Below are 18,781 nucleotides of genomic sequence, written 5' to 3' on the forward strand. Positions count from 1 at the left end.
TAATGGCCAAATGATCATGTTGTCGGGTGTCTGCTACCCGCAGTACGATGTGTGGGGTCCCGGGGCGGCGCTGGGGGGGGAAGGGATGAAGGGAGCCTGGGGTGCCCGACCCAGGGGAGGGGATGAATTCTACAAACAAGGAGAGAAATCATATTGGATACATCAGGACACATTTTTTGGCTTCAGTGACCTGAGGAATAAAATGTTCTCATATATGTCGTGGTCACATTTTATGCAACGGATGCTTTTTTGAAGATCTTGCATAATTCAAGACAAACTTTCCCATAGCAATAAATGTAAAGTCAGAGGGATGTGTTCCAGCAGAGCATAAATCTGTAATTACTATGTTTTCTTTTGGCTTTAAAGCTGTTCCCCCCACCCCAGCATTATCTATAATATTTTGCAGAGTCTTTTCCCATATCAATAGCACGTCAGAGTGCGTGCATGGGTTTTGCTGTGGCATTTTACCACATCTAACTTCCCTTGCATAGATTTAAATTTGGGGGAGCTTTTTATCAGCCTCAGAGTGAGCACCCCCATTCATGGATCTTTTAGATGACAATAAATTGTATCAGTGAAGATTAGTACTGGCAAAATAGTCACCACGATGTTAACAAAACTCTTTGACTCATATAAATAATAATAAGGTTCACAGATTACAGATCCTGAGAAAAGATGGCAGGCATTTCTGTGGCCTGCTATGTGGGGAAAATGAAATGGTTTCCCAGGACCTCTGTTGGTCTTCAAATTATGCAATTATTGATAGATTTTTTTTTTTATTTTGGAGGATTCATGTTAATTCTAATTTCATGTATCTCAGGAGACTGTCAAGTCAATACTGTTGTGTGTCACAAGGTTCAGATTGGCTATGTATATGTCATGATAACTAAGTGGATCCCATGTGCCTGCCAATCTAAGCTGGAAATCCTGAGCAGATTGAGAGGAGGGAGAGGTTAGGGGAGGATGGGCGCTGCAGGGTAGGCTGGACCCAGGAGATGACTGGTAGTAGCAGTGAGTGGGCACAAGTTTTCCATCCCAAGTGTGCTGCCCTGCCTGTTGGTCTTCTCTGCCATCATGGAAATGAAAGGTCACTAACCGCCTCTTCTATACCCATAGGGAACGACCTCAGGAGGATACTCAGGTATGCAGATTCCCTGACTAGTTCTAGAGCAGTGGATGTCCAAGCGTGGTCCCTGATCAACAACCGCCACACCACCTGGAGGTCTTGTTGCCATGTAGCTTCTGACCCAATACCAGCGGGTAGGGCCTGAGCTTCTGCATTTCATAAGCTCCCACGGGATGCCGATGCCCATGGTCCAAGGACCACACTTTGAGTAGTAAGGATGCAGGGTGCTTTTACAGGCCATTTGCTTCCATACCTCTTCACCCACTTACAAGTGCATAAAATCCATCCTTATTATATGACCAGAAGGAAGGTTCAACACAGCCCAAGTGACAGTATCAGTGCTAAATTCTTCCATGGGATGGAAGGACTGGTGAGTTGCAGAGGACTCTCCCTTCTGGTGGTGGGGAGAGTGATGAGCACCCTGACTCTGACCAGGCTGAGAGGACAGAGGAAGGAGTCTGGGGAAGCTGAATCACTTGGAGGACTTGACAGCTCTGCATGGGACCTGGCACAGTGTCAGCCACTGCCTCCCAGGACGTCTCAGGTTCCAAGCTGCTTTTGTTATTTAATACCTCTGACTTCATAGAAAGGAGCTTTGTTTAGGGAGGAAGGGGAGCTAATTGAGGCATCAAGGTATATAATATAGACCTTGCCCTCTGGGAACGTAATGCAATTTTTAACTGTTTCCAGAGCAAGACTTAAGCAATCCAACTCTGGGCAGAAACCACCACGATTAGTTTTCAAGTTTCTAAAGTACTTTTTCATTCTGGATAGAGAAGCCGAAAATCCTGGGGGAACACACTGAGCTTCTCCAGAAGCCACAGGTCCGTTACATGTCAGACTATATTCAGCTTCGTGGGGAAATGACAACTAATTTTCACGTAAAATTCATCTTGGTGCGCACACAAACGCCAGCAGGCAATATGCAACGGCTGTGCGTGGGATTACTGAGATTTCTTTTTCTTCTTTAAACATTCCTTTTCCTGTGGTTTTAATGATGTTTACACAATAAGACATTCATTTTAGGAGGCCGAAGAGTCTCTGAACTGTTTCTATTGTGCATTGTATTGGTAGGGACAGAATAAGCTCATTATTCCCGTACAGTCAGGAGAGTGGGAAGTGATTAAACCTTTTGATAAGAAGATAAATGATAGGAAATCCATCTGAAAGCCCGCACTGCCCCGACTCAGAGTTTCCACACTGAGCTAGCACAAAGCCTTCCTTCTGTGCAGGGCGCCCTGGGCAGCCTCATCCTTCCAGCTGTTGTCCCACATTGGCTGTGACACTCTTAAAGACCCACACCTGGGGCAGCACTGTTTGCTGAAAGCAGGACCCCAGGCGTGGTCAGGGCCTGGTTCTGGGCTCCTAGAATACCTTTCTCCCATGCACGAGTTCCTGGTGCTTTACACTCCCCAATGTCAAAAATTGGATCTCCTGGGCACAGTCCAGCACATGAGATCACCCAGGAATATTTCTCAGCTGGGTGGACAGGTGGAAGTTTTTATCAAGCTTGAAAGAGGCTGTCACCGAGTGCGTGGCCTCACGTCAGACTTCTGTGCGGACAGGTAATTGATTGACCAATGGTTAGCACGAGTCACTTACCACTCTAAGGGGTAAGCTTCTCTTTGCGGGGAGTCAAGGAAAGCCCACTTTTCTCAGTAACATGGTGTGTCCACAATGACTTCTTTAAAAATGTATTGACTGGGGTGCCTGGGTGGCTCAGTCAGTTCAGCATCCAACTCTTGATCTCAGCTCAGGTCTTGGTCTCAGGGTCGTGAGTTCAAGCCTGGCTTGGGCTCTATGCTGGATGTGGAGACGCCTTTAAATACATAAAGTAAAATAAGATAAAATAAAGTAAAAATGCATTGTCCATCGACAGTTTGCCTGCATCATATACCATAACTCGTGTTCTGTGCACATTGCCCTGTAGCTCCCAATGACCACTCCCTCCGTCCCAGGTCCTGGCAGGGAAGGATCTGCACTTCTTCCAATCCTGAGTTTTGTAGCCAGGAAGCAGAGGATCAAGAGAAGAGTAAAGAAATACACGATCTGCTTGTATCAGGGCCCACCTCCCCACTGTTGCTGCACCTCTGTGTTTCAGGTAAAATACTGTGTCATTGGGGTGAGTGGCTGGCCAATAACCCGCATGAAGCCACTCGTTTCATTGAAATTTCTAGAGTTTTATGGAGCAGGGATACAGATGATTAAAAATCTAATTGTCATTTTTCTGGAGAAAAAAAAAACTCTTTTTTTTATGTGCAAGTAAATAAATAAAAGAAAACCCCCAAACTTCGCATTAGTCACCCTATTTATGCTCTTGTTCTCTTGTCTGACAAATGAACAACACTGTCACTTCCACAAGCCATATTCAACTCTCTGCTTTTAGAATTAATTGTGACAGGATGTCAGAACTCCAGAGAACATCGAAGAATGCATCTGACTCTACTGCCGACTTGTCGTTGTGTCTCGCTCATGTGAATGCAAGGGTGCTCTGTAGTCCTGAATCAGGGGTTTATCAAATTAGAGCTTTCTCTAGTGTCAGATTAAATTAGAGCACCAATTCTTATCTTGAACAATACTAATAAAATGAGGCCAATGATTCCATTTGCTGTCTTGTATATGAAATGATTTTGTTTACATGGGTTTATTTTTAGCAAGTCCTTTACCTAGGCGGGCGGGATAAATTGAGTTTCTAAACTGCAAACTTACCCTATTAATCCTGGCTGATAAAACAAAAAGAGGGACATGGCAGTAAACAAAAAAATCTTTGGTTTAGCAATCGAAAGATGGAAGTTTGAATCCTGGCTTTGTTGTTTACTTACAGATTCTGTGTCCAGAGCGGGCACCTGTTGCTTTTGCCTACATGTGCCCCACATCCCTGTCTTCAAGAAGCAGCAGCTCTTTCCTGCTCATGTGCCATGTTTTCCCTGGGGCTGATCCCACAGCCCTGCCCTAGGGAGCATAAGTGCAAGGCCACAGCCTTTAAAGTCCTGATGATCAGCTCAAGACCAGACATGCAATTTAAGCAAGGTCAATGAAATTCAAGCTGTGACTTTTACTGAAACCTACTGAAAGTCTCTTCATTTTTGCTGGGGTTACTCAGTTGATAGACTACAAGGTTAGAGCTTCTAGGGGTTACTTACCCCGTGTAGGAAAGTGGATGCACTGCCGAGAAGTGGAGAAAGATATGTTTGGAAAAACACTAATTGAGCTCCTGGATACAGCCATACCTGCATGAATATTGCCTGAACTTTTCAGATACTTGAGCTAGTAAAGGTTCCCCCTTTGTCTTTTTATTTTCTTTCCTTCCTGCCCACACTCTCTTCCTTCCTTTGTTCGTTCCTTCCTCCTTCCCTCCCTTCCCCTCCCTTCTTTCCTTCTTTCCATTTCTGCCTTGGTTTTTGTCATTTGCACCAAAAGAACAGTCCCCTCTCTGGCCTTTAGTATATACTTGATAAAGTAAAATGAAATGAGTTTCCTTTTATCTAACAGTGTTTATGATTCAAAGATACATGTTAGAGGCAATGGAGCACTTTTAGAAGTGTATTTATTCTGGGACATGCACCAAATATCCAGGGACCAAAAAGAGGCAGTGTGTCTTCAAATCCTTCCAAGCTCTGCATCCAGGGAGCAGAGGCTCTGCTGTCATCCTGCGCCATCTCAGACATCCAGCCAGGCTAGTGAATGGACTGGCTGCTCTCTCCAAGTGACACCTGTTCTAGAGGGTCATCCTTGCTGGCACACTCTGGTCCCTGAAGATTGCGTACTTGGCACGCTGAAGGAGCTGAACTCTGTGGGGGTCCAGGTTAAAAAAAAAAACAGTTTTATTCTTTCTTGCTGTTGACCCTTCAAATCCATTTTAGGGATCAATTTTTACCCACTTGGACAAACCCCATGGTTTTTCCTGTCGTTTTTGAAAAGTCTCCCAGTCACTTTATGTTTTAAGAATACTCTCATTTTCATAATTAAAATATGCAGTCTGCCGTAGCTATGAAACTCAAACCTACCTCAACAGTGAAATCTTCTCTTTCCTCCCCGCTTGGGTCTGACAGGCAGCAGACAGAGGATGCTGGAGTCTTCCCCAGGGTCCTCCTGCCTGGTCCTTCCTCTTCCTCTTCCTCACTTCATGGGACCACTTGTGGCTCCTCCATGGTTTGGAGATAGTGGAGGGAGGAGAGGTAGGGCAGGACAGGTAATATTTGACTGGCGTCCTGCCCCACGTTGTTGCCTCCTGTTTTGATGGGTTCCCATCAGGCACCTTTCTGTTGTTTTTTTGTGGGCGGCATTGTCTTCTGGAGGAGGCCTCAGCTGCAGTGGGCATCACCTTCTCTCCTTCCACCCCTGACCACATGAAAGTCTGCTGGTCCTGTTGGGTCCCCTTTCCCGCCAGGTGTCCCAAGGGGGTCAGGTCTAAGGTTCTGCCAAGCCCCTTCCCTTCCCGGGGTCTCACGTCAGATCTGTGGGCCATTGCCCGTGTGGTCGGGGGATCGGCCCTCAGTGCACTTCTCTGCTCTGTCACCAGGCTGCTGTGATGAGCCTCTGCCTCTGGGCTTCTTGGGGTGGGAGTCAGACCTGGCCTCTGTCCCCCACACACCCCGGGAGACATGGGTCAGCCTCTCCAAGGGATTCTTTGGAAGCCTGTCTTAACTGGATTGAAAAGAGGGAAGTCCTGCCCCTCCCTTCCTGACTCTAGAGCAGGAGGGAGGACCTGTAGGGCCTGGCATGCCCTCGCCTAGCTGTGAAGAAAGTCTGGAAGCTTCGTAACCTCAACCTGTTTGGATCCTCCAGGCAGATTTTGATGAGAGGACAAATCTTCACAGTGGCCTGCCTGCCTGAGTGCTCAAGCACCCCACCTTGCATCGGGGTTTTCTTGCCTTCTAGTGTCCACCAGTACTTCTCAGCTTCTGGAGTTTCCACCAAGAGTGAGTCATACTGAGTCCCATTTTAGCATCCTACTCCCATGCCTTGGGGTTCCTATCCGAATCTTCTAGCTCCACTTCTCACTGCAAGTGGGATCTTTTTGGTAGAGGAGTCTCCCATCCTATCTTTGGAACTGTCCCCCCAAAATCATCTCTCCGTCCAGGAGCCGAGAGATCTGAGCCACACACAGTGGCCCCGGGGGGTGACAGTCACCTACCTTTCCTGGGAGCCGTCACTCAAGATGCCTTGCTGCTGCATTCACTTTAGGAGGACTTCAATCACACACGATGGCACTTGCAGCCACTCTTCCAGGTAACTGGCATCGTTACTTAGATTCTGACATAAATTATTGGCGTCGATACCTTTGTGAGTTAGACTCCAAAAAGGAGACCCGGAGAGGTTAAGTGACTCACCCGAGGTCACTTGGCAGAACGGTGGCAAGAATGCAGGAGTGTACGGGACGCCGGGGTGGCTCGGCGGTGTAGCGCCGCCTGCAGCCCAGGGCGCGGTCCTGGAGACCCGGGATCGAGTCCCACGTCGGGCTCCCTGCATGGGGCCTGCTTCTCCCTCTGCCTCTCTCTCTGTGTCTCCCATGAGTAAATAAATTAAAAAATATGTATATATTAAAAACAAACAAACAAAAAACCGCAGGGGTCTGACCGCCAGGCCAGGCCTGGGGCCCCCAGGCCCCGGAGCTCTCCCTCAGCGGGCATCCCGCATCCCGCATCCCGCATCCCGCGTTGAGATCCCCGCGGCGCACGCAGCGCCCAGAGCTCTGCGGTTCCTGTTAGGCAGGACGCGGACGTCTCCAGGACCCGTTCCCATCTCCACCTCCGGCCCCAGGAGGCTTAAGTCCAGGCCAACTTCGCTGACCACTTTCCTCCGGCAGCAATACAGGATTTGAGAGCCCGACCCAGGGGTCGCCGGGGCGGAGCCCAGCCTTCTCCCCCCCCCCCCCCCCCCCCCCCCCGCCCCGGGAGCAACGAGGGGGCGCTGAGCTCCTCCCGGCTGCCAGGCCAGGCGGAGGCGGAGGCGGGGGTGGCGTCCTTTGGGGATTGCGCTGATCCTGGCCCTTCGGTGCACACGGCCTCCGCGGCGTCGCTCTGTGATTTATAAAAGCTGCGTGGTGCTGCGGGGGGCCTCAAAGTTTAAAATAATCTAAAAGCATTCAACGCCGTCTTTATTTATTTATTTTTTTTTACAGAACACAAAAGTGATTTATTTTATTAGGAAAAGCAACACCATCTTTAAATTAAAGCTCCCCAAATCCCCGGCCTGACGAGTATAATTAAACTGAGACCCACCCGCGTGAGTCTCGTAATGGGCCCAGGGGCGGGGCGGCCGGGTCTGAGGCCGGAGCGGGGCGCGGGGCGCGGGGCGCGGGGCGCGGGGCGCGGGGCGCGGGGCGCGGGGCGCGGGGCGCGGGGCGCGGGGCGCGGGGCGCGGGGCGGGGGCGCTCCTTCTGCAGGCCGCACCGCCGGCTCAGGACTTCGTGGGCGAAGCCTGGGTGAGCCCCGGGACGCCAGGATGCGTCTTAATTATCTTGCTCGCTCGCTGAGGCTTCTGCTGGCCCTTCGACCCCGGGACCCCCAGCCCAACGGGAAGGGCAGACGCCCGACCCTCCCCAGCGCCCCGCGGCCGGGCAGGCCTGCTCAGGCACCGGAGGCTTGCAGGTGCGCAGGACTGCACGGCGGGCCCCGAATAATCCGCCAACGCGACAGCAACGGTATTTCCCACTTAACCTTAATTTTTTTTTGAAAAGATTTTATTTATTCATGAGAGACACAGAGAGACAGGGGCAGAGGGAGAAGCAGGCTCCCCACGGGGAGCCTAATGCGAGACTCGATCCCGGGACCCCGGGGGTCGCGACCTGAGCTGAAGGCAAACGCTCAACGCCTGAGCCACCCAGGTGCCTCTAACCTTAGAGTTCTATTTTCTAAGGCAATTACTTTGAAATCTGAGTCCTTGCAACCTTGGGCACCATGAAAAGCGGCGATTTTGGAAAGACGAGGGACCCAGGTTCGAAGCCGTCCCTCCCCGCCATGAGCGGCCTCCACAAGTCCTACTGCCTTCAAAAGCTTCAGCGGGCTCATCTGTAAGGGGCGAGGGGATATCACAGTGCTCGCCCCGCACTACTTATCTTGACAACTAAACAGAGCTGGACACGGTCGTATGCTGTCGGGGTTGGCCTGCCTCCACCGTGCCGGCTGCTGGCTAAGGCCCCAGGGTGCTGGGGCGTTGGCACGTTTCTCAGGCTGGCAGATCATCCCACCCTGCCCCGATTCCTAAATCCTAAAGGAGGGGCACATCCACAGGTTCCCGGCAAATATGTCCTTGTGCTCCAAGATCATCAGAGCTGGGATTCTAGAGAAACAATCTTTCTTTCTTTTTCTTATTTCTTCTTTTTCTGAGTTGGGAGGGCTGAGGGAGGGGGTAGGGAGGGCGGGAGGGGGGGTGATGCTGGATTCTGCTTCGAGGAATGAATGAAGGCCGGGGGAGGTAGGTCTTTCGTTCTGTCGGGATTTCTTCTTATGCTAGCTTGTGTCTTCTCTTGTTTTGTTGTTTGTCTTTTCTTTTCTCTCTTATTTCTTTTTCTTTTTCTTTCTTCTTTATTCTTTCTTTCTTTCTTTCTTTCTTTCTTTCTTTCTTTCTTTCTTTCTTTCTTCTTTCTTTCTCTTTCTTTTCTTTTTATAAAGATGTTATTTATATAACAGGATTTGAGAGAGAAAGAGCATGAGCAAGGGAGCCACAGGGGGAGAGGGAGAAGCAGGCTCTCCATGGAGCGGGAAGCCTAATATGGGCTCAATCCCAGGACCCTGAGATCATGACCTGAGCAGAAGGCAGACACTTAACCAACTGAGCCACCCACCTGCCCTATTTATATTTTTCAAAGACTTTTATTTTTGAGTCACCTCTATACCCAACATGGGGCTTGAGCTCACAACCCCAAGATCAAAAGTCACATATTCTATGGACTAAGCCAGCCAGGCACCTCAATCACTCAATTTAGATTACAGAGAAAAAGATGACCTTAGGACCTGAATGATCCAGAGAATGACTTTAATTGTGTGCTTGGTGGGACTGGAGGCCCCCACACCAGAGTCCCTTAGAGATACACAAATAGATATATTATCATTTTCCATATATATTATGAATAACATATTATCACAATATATAATACTTACATTATTATATTTATAACATTGTCATTATATTTAATATTTTATAATATATTTATATATAAGTATATATAAATTTCATTAAACATTTTCATTTCATAAAGATTCCATGTCGAAGTAAAAATATTTTGGATGTACTGAATTAATATATTTGTTAAAATTCATTTTATCAGGTTCTGTTAAATTTCTTTACTGTGGGTACTAGAAAATTAAAAATTACATACGTTGCTTGTGTAACACCTATGCGGCCCTTGAGGTGGCTTTTGTTTCTTGCAAGTGGTAGGTGTAGATAGAGGGCTTTTAAAGATATAATTAAATTAAAATGAGGTTATGAGCTGGGCCCCAATCCAACATCACCAGTGACTTTATAAAAAGAAGAGATGAAGGGCGCCTGAATGCCTCAGTCGGTTGAGCATCTGTCTTCAACTCAGGTCATGATCTCAGCGTCCTGGGATCGAGTCCCACATCTGGCTCCCTGCTCGGTGGCGAGCCTACTTCTCCCTCTGCCTCACCCCCTGCTTATGGGCTCTCTCTCTCTGCCAAATAAATAAATAAAATCCTTTTTTTATTATTATTTTTTATTTTTTTAAAGAGGAGATGAGAACACAGACAGACACATAGAGGGAAGAACAGGTGGAGACACAGGGGGAGGACAGCCATTCATAAGCCTAGGAGAGAGGTTTCTGAAGAAGCTGACACTGCCTACATTTTGATCTCACAGCTTCTGGAATCGTGAAGAAAGACATTTCTGTTTCTCAAGGCCTGCAGTACCTTTCTGGGGCAGCCCCAGCAAACCAAGACAGCCCCCACTTGCCCTGGGCCCAGTTCCTCCGCCTGCTCGGCCTGCCTGGGCTGCCATCTTGAGACTAGTGGAGGCTGTCAGAGAAATTTCGTGACAGGAAGGCGAGCCATCCAGGTGTCCCCTCGTCCCTGAAGCCGGAGCTGGAAGCACAAGCCATGCTGGGAGACCTCCCCTCACTGGGCCACCACTTGGGCCAGCCGTTCCCTTCTGCTCTGTGAGCTCCTGGAGAACGAGGTCCACTTCCACACCTGCTCTTGACACCGTCCTTCCCTCCTGAGGTGGCAGCAGAAATACCAGGACTTGCCCTGGCTTCTCAGCAGCTGAGATGCAGTCATTTTGGTTTTGAAAGTCACAGACCCGGGCCTGCAAGAAGGACAAGGTCTCTGGTGGAACAGGTCCCAGAAGAACAGGTTGCAAGGATGCCAAGTGCTGAGAGAAAGCCTAGTCGTCATCTGAGGCCTTGAAACTTTTCAAGTGACTCAGCAAAGCTGTGTACACAGAACTTTATCAATTATGCATCATAAATAAATCATTTAAATGCACGATGTACTAATTGAATATTACTCTAATTCATAGCGATATGGGGTAATTACAAACCCCACCTCATCCTTCTTCGAAATGCAGAGGCCAGCAGAATGGACTGCCCTTGAGAGGCCTTGCAGTTGGGGAAAGACGCCCAGAGTATATTAAGAGGAGGCACTGGAGAGATGAGGTTGGTTGGGGCTCTTTTGTGCATTTCTCTGTCTGTGCCTGTCCTGCTCTGATCGTGGAAATCCAGATGCAACAACCTCATCCCTCTTCTCTGCTGAGTTCTTCAGTCCAAGGAAGGGTCAGCTCTTTGGCTCCTAACAGCATGTGACTGACACTCCTCACCAGCACCGGCCTCTGAAGGCCACGTCTGGGCCTAGGACCTGGCACCATCTTCCAGAAGGGCTCCCCCTTCACCTCCAAAATCTGGGGCACCTCCAGAACCAAGAGCCTTGAATTGTCTTGAAATGTGCGCTGTGTCTCGTTAGGCCAAAAGAAAACTTGTGAAAGCAGTAAGAGTATGTTAGTAAATTGAACACCAATAAAAAATAAATTAAAAAAAAAAAAAAAGAGTACAGGGTAATTTAGTTTTTAACAAGGGAGCATTGAGACACTTCCAGATCAGATCCACCTACAGTGGTCAACCCCAAGGGGCAAGATCACCGGTAACCTTTCGGTCTGCTGCTCCAGTTTTTGGTCTGTGTGTATATTTATGTATATGTTCATTTTCCTGAGCAAGCCTACAGACGTCTCCTTTCTAGGCTTGGATCAGATGCCCCGCACCATGGCTGCAGCTGACCCGTCCCGCCAGACTGCAGGGTCCGGTGGCGTCCAAGCCACGTGGCCAGCCAGCAGTCCAGCTCATCGCCTGGAGTCTGGTTGCCGCACAGGCCCGTGGGCTGGAGAGCACACCCGTAGGAGGAAGAATCCAAAATGCGTCCTGAGGCAAGGGAGAGGCCCCTGGGCGGAGCAGGCTGGGAAGCGCAGCCTTGGCCTCCAGTCTCAGCCCAGATCTCTCTGCCCTGCCCGACCTGTCTCGCTCCGTGGTGTCTGCTCCTCGCGGCCAGATGATGTCAAGGAGCTGGTTTCCCTTAGAGCACAGCAAAGCGTTCCCCTCTGGAAGGCGAGGGTAGCTGCAGCTTGCTCCCTGCAAAAACCACAGCCAGGCACATCCCTGCGCCCCGCCTCGCCCTCTCCTGACGGCCACCGGCTCCCCTTCCTCCCTGGTTCTGTACATTTGAGGGGGGCACAAGGGGGGAGGAGGGAGTGACAGTCAGCATTTGCCAACCGTGAGCCAAGGGCTCTACGTACATGAAATAATCTAGCTGAACTGTCACAAGAACTTGGGGAGATTGGCGTGCTAATCTACTATCAGAAATGAGGAAACTAAAGCCAAAGATAGGAGAAATAAGTCCACTCACATCCTGCAGCCGGTGACTGAAACAGTCAAGCTCTGAATTTAGGTTTCCTGACTTGGACGTTCAGGCTGCGGCCTTACTCCCGGTGCCTCCCTTGGGGTGACAACTGCTTCTCACATTCCACGCCTGTTATTTTTTATGAGATTTACGTCTGTGATCTGAGAAGCCCTTTTGCCTGGCTTTGTAGTAGGTGAAGATATCGAAACACATATATATGGTCCACTGAGTGTTATCCTGTAAGGGTAACTGCAGGGCGCCCACCGTGGGGCTAGAGAATTGTGGGTAAAATGGATCATCTCGCTTTGCCATCCTTCCTCTGACTTCAGGGACCTCCCTGAGCGTGGAAAGTGTCATCGCCCCATGTTGACCCTCCACTCCAGGCCTCCCCGACTATGACATCTAGCATGGCTATTCCTTTACCAAAAGTTAAAAGTATTGAACCAGAGTCAAAACAAAGTAGTGAACTAATGAGCCTTTGATTTTCTTTTATTTTTTTCTTTTTAGATTTTATTTATTCATGAGAGGCATAGAGAGAGAGGCAAAGGGGTAAACCTCAGTGTGTTTCAGGCCTCATTTCCTCTTCACACTGTGCAGTTCTGTTCCTTGTTTATTTTTGACTGTGTGGGCTTCTGTCTTGACTTTCTATGGGTCTAGTATGGTGGCAGTAGTACTGACACCACCCCTGTCTCTGGTTTCTAGAACATATTCAGCTGCCACTCACTGGCTTTCAGCTTTTTGGCAGATCCAGTGTAGCAGGAAAGGTTTAAAGCCATCTATACCAAGACCAGGCCTAGAGATGGCCTAGGAGAAGGACCTAGAGACCTAGGGAGAAGGTCTCTCTCCTTTGGGAGAAACACCGAAGGACAATGACCAGACATTGAACTAGATTCAGAAAGATCTCTCAGAGGGTATCTGCACCTCCTGATGTGCAAAATAATTTATGGATTTCCATCACCACATTGGGACCTGGCCTACTACACTTCCCCATTAAAATGATGGGGAAAATATTGTTTTTAATGATTTCATTTATTTATTCATGAGAGATATGTGAGAGAGAGAGAGAGAGAGAGGCAGAGACACAGGCAGAGGGAGAAGCAGGCTCCCCGTGGGGAGCCCAATGTGGGAGACTCGATCCCAGGACCCCGGGATCACACCCTGAGCTGAAGGCAGACACTCAACCACTGAGCCACCCGGTCCCCTGGGAAATTTTTTTTAAAGACAGCAATACAACTGCCCTTTGTATTGACTGAGATTTTAGAAACAGCCTCTGGGCCAGACTCACTGTGACCAACGGGTGCTGGCAGTGGGGTGCCTGGTGAACCCCGTCTCTTCTCCATGTGGTCTCTTCCACTGGCTCCTCCTCTCCAGCCACCTGCCTTAAGTAACGAGTTTTCCCTGCAGATTTTCTCCTCATGTTCCCTAATTGATCTGACAACATAACCCAAGGATCCGGGCCACATAGGAAACCAGAGGGACTTGATTTCGAACTTCCTGACCAAGAATACAGAATAACTCAGATTTACCGCTGGACATGATATTTGTTTCCTCCTAGAACCTTTAAAATAAAATCTCTATTCTTCATGTATCTGCCTGAAGGAAAGGTCTCAGACAACCTCCCAGGGGCCCCTCTCGCCCTGAGACTGGAGGGACTGTAGCCATCCGTCCTAGGTCACTGCTCCTTGCCCCCCACCCTCACCAGCCTGGCTCCTCTGGTGGCTGCTCTTAGCAACATGGGCCAGATGCTTCCTTAGCCAGGAGAACCACGGCTCTGCTGCCTCTTACCTTGGGATAACACAATTTTTTAAAAATATTTTATTTATTTATTCATGATAGTCACAGAGAGAGAGAGAGAGAGGCAGAGACACAGGCAGAGGGAGAAGCAGGCTCCAGGCACCGGGAGCCCGACGTGGGATTCGATCCCGGGTCTCCAGGATCGCGCCCTGGGCCAAAGGCAGGCACTAAACCGCTGCGCCACCCAGGGATCCCGGGATAACACAAATTAAGGGTGATCTGACTTTCTCAGATTTACCAAGAGCTTTCACTTTACATACTCCGTCTCATCGGATCACCTACTACCCTCCACAGCGAGGGCAGAGATTATGAGTTGTTCCCGCTTATTGCTGCACTGCCACCCCCACCCCCAAGCACAGCGGCTGGAAACACCAATGACTATTTTTCTCACCATGTGGGTTTGCATTTTGGGATGTGCTCTGTTGGGGAAGGCTCATCCTAGCTCCATGAGAGGTGAGCAGAGACAACTGGACAGGTGGGCTTCTCCAGGGTCTACTTGGGTTTCCTTAGAGCATGGCTGCTGGGTTCTAAGAGTGAGCATCCCAAGATAAGAAGTGAAAATTTGCAGTTTTTTAAGACCTGGGTCTGGACACTGGCATAGCAGAATTTGCATCAAATTCTACTGGTCAATTATCACAAAGCAGGCACTGACCTGCCTCTTTCAATGGGGGACATGGCAAAGAATTTGGGCGCCATGGTTTCTTTCTTTCTTTCTTTCTTTCTTTCTTTCTTTCTTTCTTTCTTTCTTTCTTTCTTTCTTTCTTTCTTCTTTCTTTCTTCTTCTTTCTTCTTTCTTTTCTTCTTCTTTCTTTCTTTCTTTCTTTCTTTCTTTCTTTTAGAGAGAAAGAGAGTGCATGAGCAGGGGGAGGAGAAAAGGGGGAGGAAGGGGAAAAGAATCTCAAGCAGACTCTACATCGAGCATGGAGCCCAAGGTGGGGCTCGATCTCATGACACTGAGATCATCCCCTGAGCTGAAACCAAGAGCTGGATGCTCAACAGACTGAGTCATCCAGGTGCTCTGGGGGTCCATGTTTTAAAATTGCCAAAATAAGACGAGAACACTGAAGCTCTAAGAAGTTTCACGACTTGTGTGAGATCACTTCAGTAGACACATTCAGAGGTACCTTTCTAACTTATTACTACCTTCTCAGAGATTTGTGATAAATCCATGGGGTGGTCCCTGAAGCCCTGTTCATACTTCAGAACTAGGTACCAGAGCGTTTCCATGGTCTGTGTCAGTAGCACACTGGGAGTTGTGCAGTGCTGCTATGTAAGAGCCCCACTGTGACTTGCTCCCCAGAGTTTGGAGTTGGGATGGAGACTGGGACTGTGATAAGCTGAGGTTTATGTTCCTTGAGTACTGTGTTGAGGTCAGGGGACCTGGGGTTGAGAGCTCGGGGTACCACTGAGACACATCTGATGTAGGGAAGTTATTTTCTCTGGGAAATAAGGAAGGTGAATGATGTTAATGATCTGCATTCTTATAGTTCAAGGCAGGGTCAGAATGTCCAAACTTGACCTCCTAAAGCACTTTTGATGTCTTATCTCCTGGTATTTTGATTCCGGTCTTAGCACTGCCCAAACACAGAGAGTGGGTAAAAGGTGGCTCATTTTGTGATTGGTTCCCATTCTGTAGCCACTGATTGTCTTCTTCAGAGTAGGACGGCTGAGACTGATCTCCCAAGAGCACTGAGATACCTAGGCGATGAGTCAACGAGGCAATGGAAGGTTCCATCAGGGCCAATCTTACCTTGCAGAGCCGCTATGTGGGGCAAAAGGAATCATGGCTGCAGAGAAACTTAGCAACCATGGGATACTTTATGACATTGTCTTTGCTTTCATTGCTGTATCCCAGTGGTTCTCGTGTTCGATGACTTTGCCCCCAGGGGACAGTTGGCAGTGTCTGGAGACATTTTTGGTTTTCACATGTGAGGAGGGGGTGCTCCTGGTATCTAGTGGGCAGAGGCCAGGGATGCGTTAAACATCCTATAATGCACAGAACATCCCCAAACTCTCCCCAATATTGACTTATCCAGCTCCAAATATCACTGATCGAGGTTGAGAAATCCTGCCATGTTCTATCACCCAAGGGAAAATTTGAATTTACAATTTACATTGAATCAAAGTTTAGACTATGGCTTGAGTTTGTGATACTGGGTATTTCTTTCTGGGTCATGACTTTGTCATTGTGAAAACAGCTGAAATCTCCTCGCATCTTGTGTTAATTTCCCGAGTCCATACCTCCTGTCCAGGATACCCACCATCACCATGGGTGAGCTCCTGGTCATCTTGTTCTACTACACCTAGTGTGTCTGTGCTGTCCCGTGTCAGCTCATGTGGGAAACTTACCCTCTGTCCCCATTTCCACTGAAGTGTCAGTGTGCATATACACATACCTTGCCCACTAGACAACTCGTGTGTGCATGCAGTATAGGATCATATGTGTGTGCATGTGTCAGAGGGGATTGCCATGTAGTGGGAGATTTGTAATGCAATAATATCCCAGTTCTTCAGTTTTTCACCCACTGTGCTATGTGTCACTTGTAACCATAAGAGTTGCAACGATGGGTGTCTGAAGAGTAGAGCGCGAGCAGATGCCACTATAGGTGGCTATGAGAGAATGGTATTCTAAAAATGGAATGTTCTCAAAAAAAAAAAGTGCCAGGGAAAGTATTTTTCAAACTTTTTTGGACCATAACCTTCAGAAAAACAATCTGATATTACAGCCCTGTACATCTGTCATTACATATAATTCAAACAAAAGTTTCATTTAAAAAAATACCCTTATTACATGCAGTGGTCTTGGGTATTTTCTTTTCTATTTTATTTTGCAAACATGCTGCCATCTACTAAATTCATTCTATGACTCACCAATGACTCTGCCCCACAGTTTGGAAATGGTGAGGGGGTGTGGGCGCTTGGGTGGCTCAGTTGGTTAAGAGTCTGCCCTCAGCTCAGGTGATGATCCCAGGGTCCTGGGATGGAGCCACGCATCTAGCTCTCTGCTGAGCAGGGGGGTCTGCTTCTCCCTCTCCCTCTGCCCCTCTCCCTGCTCATCTCTCTCTCAAATAATTAAATGGAATCAAGAAAGAAAGAAAGAAGAAGGAAAGAAAGAAAGAAAGAAAGAAAGAAAGAAAGAAAGAACGAAGAAAGAAAGAAGAAAGAAAGAAAAGAAGAAAGAAAGAAAGAAAGAAAGAAAGAAAGAAAGAAAGAAAGAAAGAAAGAAAGAAAGAAAGAAAATGGAAATGAAGACAGTGACAGTGAGCAGAACCCCTAGCAGGGGTATGACATGATCCTTCACGGTGTTGGTACGCGATTCCTCAGAACTTCAGGCCTGTGGAACCAGGTAAGGTTGTAATGCGGGAGCCCAAGTCGATGGCAATGGGTGGCCGACAGGGGGAGGGAGTGGGTGAATTAGACCAAACCTCAGCGGTAGGGTTTTTCTCTGAGTGAAGGCATCTGGGTGGTAGAGAAGAAAGGCGATCATCCTTCCAGGCCCACGGACTCAGGGCCCAGGAGGGTCTCCTACTCACGGTACAGCTGCTTGGCACAGGTGGAAAATCCTCGCTGCTGAATTTGCTAATATGGGGTCCGTACACTTCTATGTCCTGTTTCCTTCTTCCTAAGGGCGCCCAAGTCGATCCAAAACTGGATGGGAAGGGATTCACAGCTACACCTGGGGCGCTGATTAACATTATCTTCTTTCTCCGACGCTCAACCTTCTGCACTAATACGCAAGAAGCCAAACACAAGAAAGCAATTTAAAAAGTGTAAAAATCTGAACTTGTTACAGAGGACTTGAAAATGGTTCTTGATCCTGTTATAACATAGACTTTAAGGCAAGATTGACTCAGATTAGCTTGAATGCCTGCGAGAGCCCCGAGAATAAGCAAGCAGCAAATCTACAGTCTAATGGCGAAGGACGCGGGTTATTGGACTCCAATTACGGCTTCAGGCATAATGTCCCTGCTGCAAACCCTTTGGGAGAAGCCTGGTCTTGAAAGGATCACAGTTTATTTTCCTCTTTCTGGTTCAATATCCAGCTGTAGTTCTGAAAGAGCAAGACACAGCTCTAGAGGCCGCTCTCTCTGGCTCTGTAGCCATTGCCAGAGCCTGGAGTCTGTTGGACCCCTGTGTAAATTCTGGCTCGGGTGCTCACCAGCTTTCCCACCTCGATGTCAGTTTTCCATTTTTAATATAGGGATCTTGTGATCTTTAAATAAAATTTTGAGCCTGAAACGTTCAGTTGAGTCCCTGGTTCAAAGCCAATCCCTAAAAATATTTTTTCCTTTGCCATCTTTCCCTTCCTCCTCCCTCTCTATGGTAGATGCCTTATCATTCTCCATTCTTCACCCCTGTCTGGGTACCCTTCACCGTGGGACTTTAATGCTCCTTTCAGGAGAAGAAAAGATATATTCTTCTGTCCCACTGATCGTGGGCATGGTTGCTTGATTTGGGCTTGGCCATGCAAGTTGCTTCGGCATTTGGGATATTGGCAGCTATAACATGAATGGAGGCTTGAAATGTGCTTTTACGAGTGAGCTTATTCGTTTATGCTCCTGCTTCTTACCATGAGAACAATGTGCCTCACAAAGCTGCTGGGCCAAGATGGATAAGAGACCTGCGTTGAAGACCTGGCCCCAGTCCGCAGCCTCGAGCCCATTCCAGTCCAGCCGGGCCTAGAACAGCTCTAGCCCGATGATCTTCAAATGCACCAGGGAGAAAGGAACGCTGACGCTTGTATGCTTCTAAGTTGACGCTACGTTACCGTAGCAATAGCTAGTGGTTACCTACCTTGTCCACACTCCATAATAAATACTGCATATATAAAGTAGCACAGAAACTACCTGTTCCAGGGCAGCAGTAGAACGAAGTGGATCATTGGCATACAGAAGGGACTAGAGCTTTTTTCTTCTGCCAGCCCCTAAAAACACTTAGTGGGGTCATGTGCTGAAACTCTCTCTCCATCTTGGTGGGTGTGGGATTTTGTAAACAAAATGAAACCCTCTGGAAGTGG

The 18,781-nt window shown here is 48.3% G+C and overlaps 1 protein-coding gene and 1 long non-coding RNA gene across 2 annotated transcripts; one reads left to right on the forward strand and one right to left on the reverse strand.

Annotated features, from left to right (window-relative positions):
* Positions 1 to 113: 113 nt before the first annotated feature.
* LOC119873855 lies at positions 114 to 11,086 on the forward strand. The gene is made up of 4 exons (XR_005366530.1): positions 114 to 3,227; positions 3,951 to 6,048; positions 6,210 to 6,358; positions 9,947 to 11,086. It is a non-coding gene; the product is annotated as an uncharacterized LOC119873855 (long non-coding RNA).
* Positions 4,674 to 6,785, reverse strand: LOC111097990. The gene is made up of 2 exons (XM_038551857.1): positions 5,134 to 6,785; positions 4,674 to 4,917 (listed from the first exon to the last, which is right to left on the reverse strand). Exons 1-2 carry the CDS (start codon positions 5,730 to 5,732, stop codon positions 4,845 to 4,847), a joined length of 672 nt encoding a protein of 223 aa, XP_038407785.1. The 5' UTR covers positions 5,733 to 6,785; the 3' UTR covers positions 4,674 to 4,844.
* Positions 11,087 to 18,781: the final 7,695 nt, after the last annotated feature.

The sequence above is a fragment of the Canis lupus genome, chromosome 11 (assembly GCF_011100685.1).
Source record: "Canis lupus familiaris isolate Mischka breed German Shepherd chromosome 11, alternate assembly UU_Cfam_GSD_1.0, whole genome shotgun sequence".
NCBI classification, from domain to species: Eukaryota; Metazoa; Chordata; class Mammalia; order Carnivora; family Canidae; genus Canis; species Canis lupus.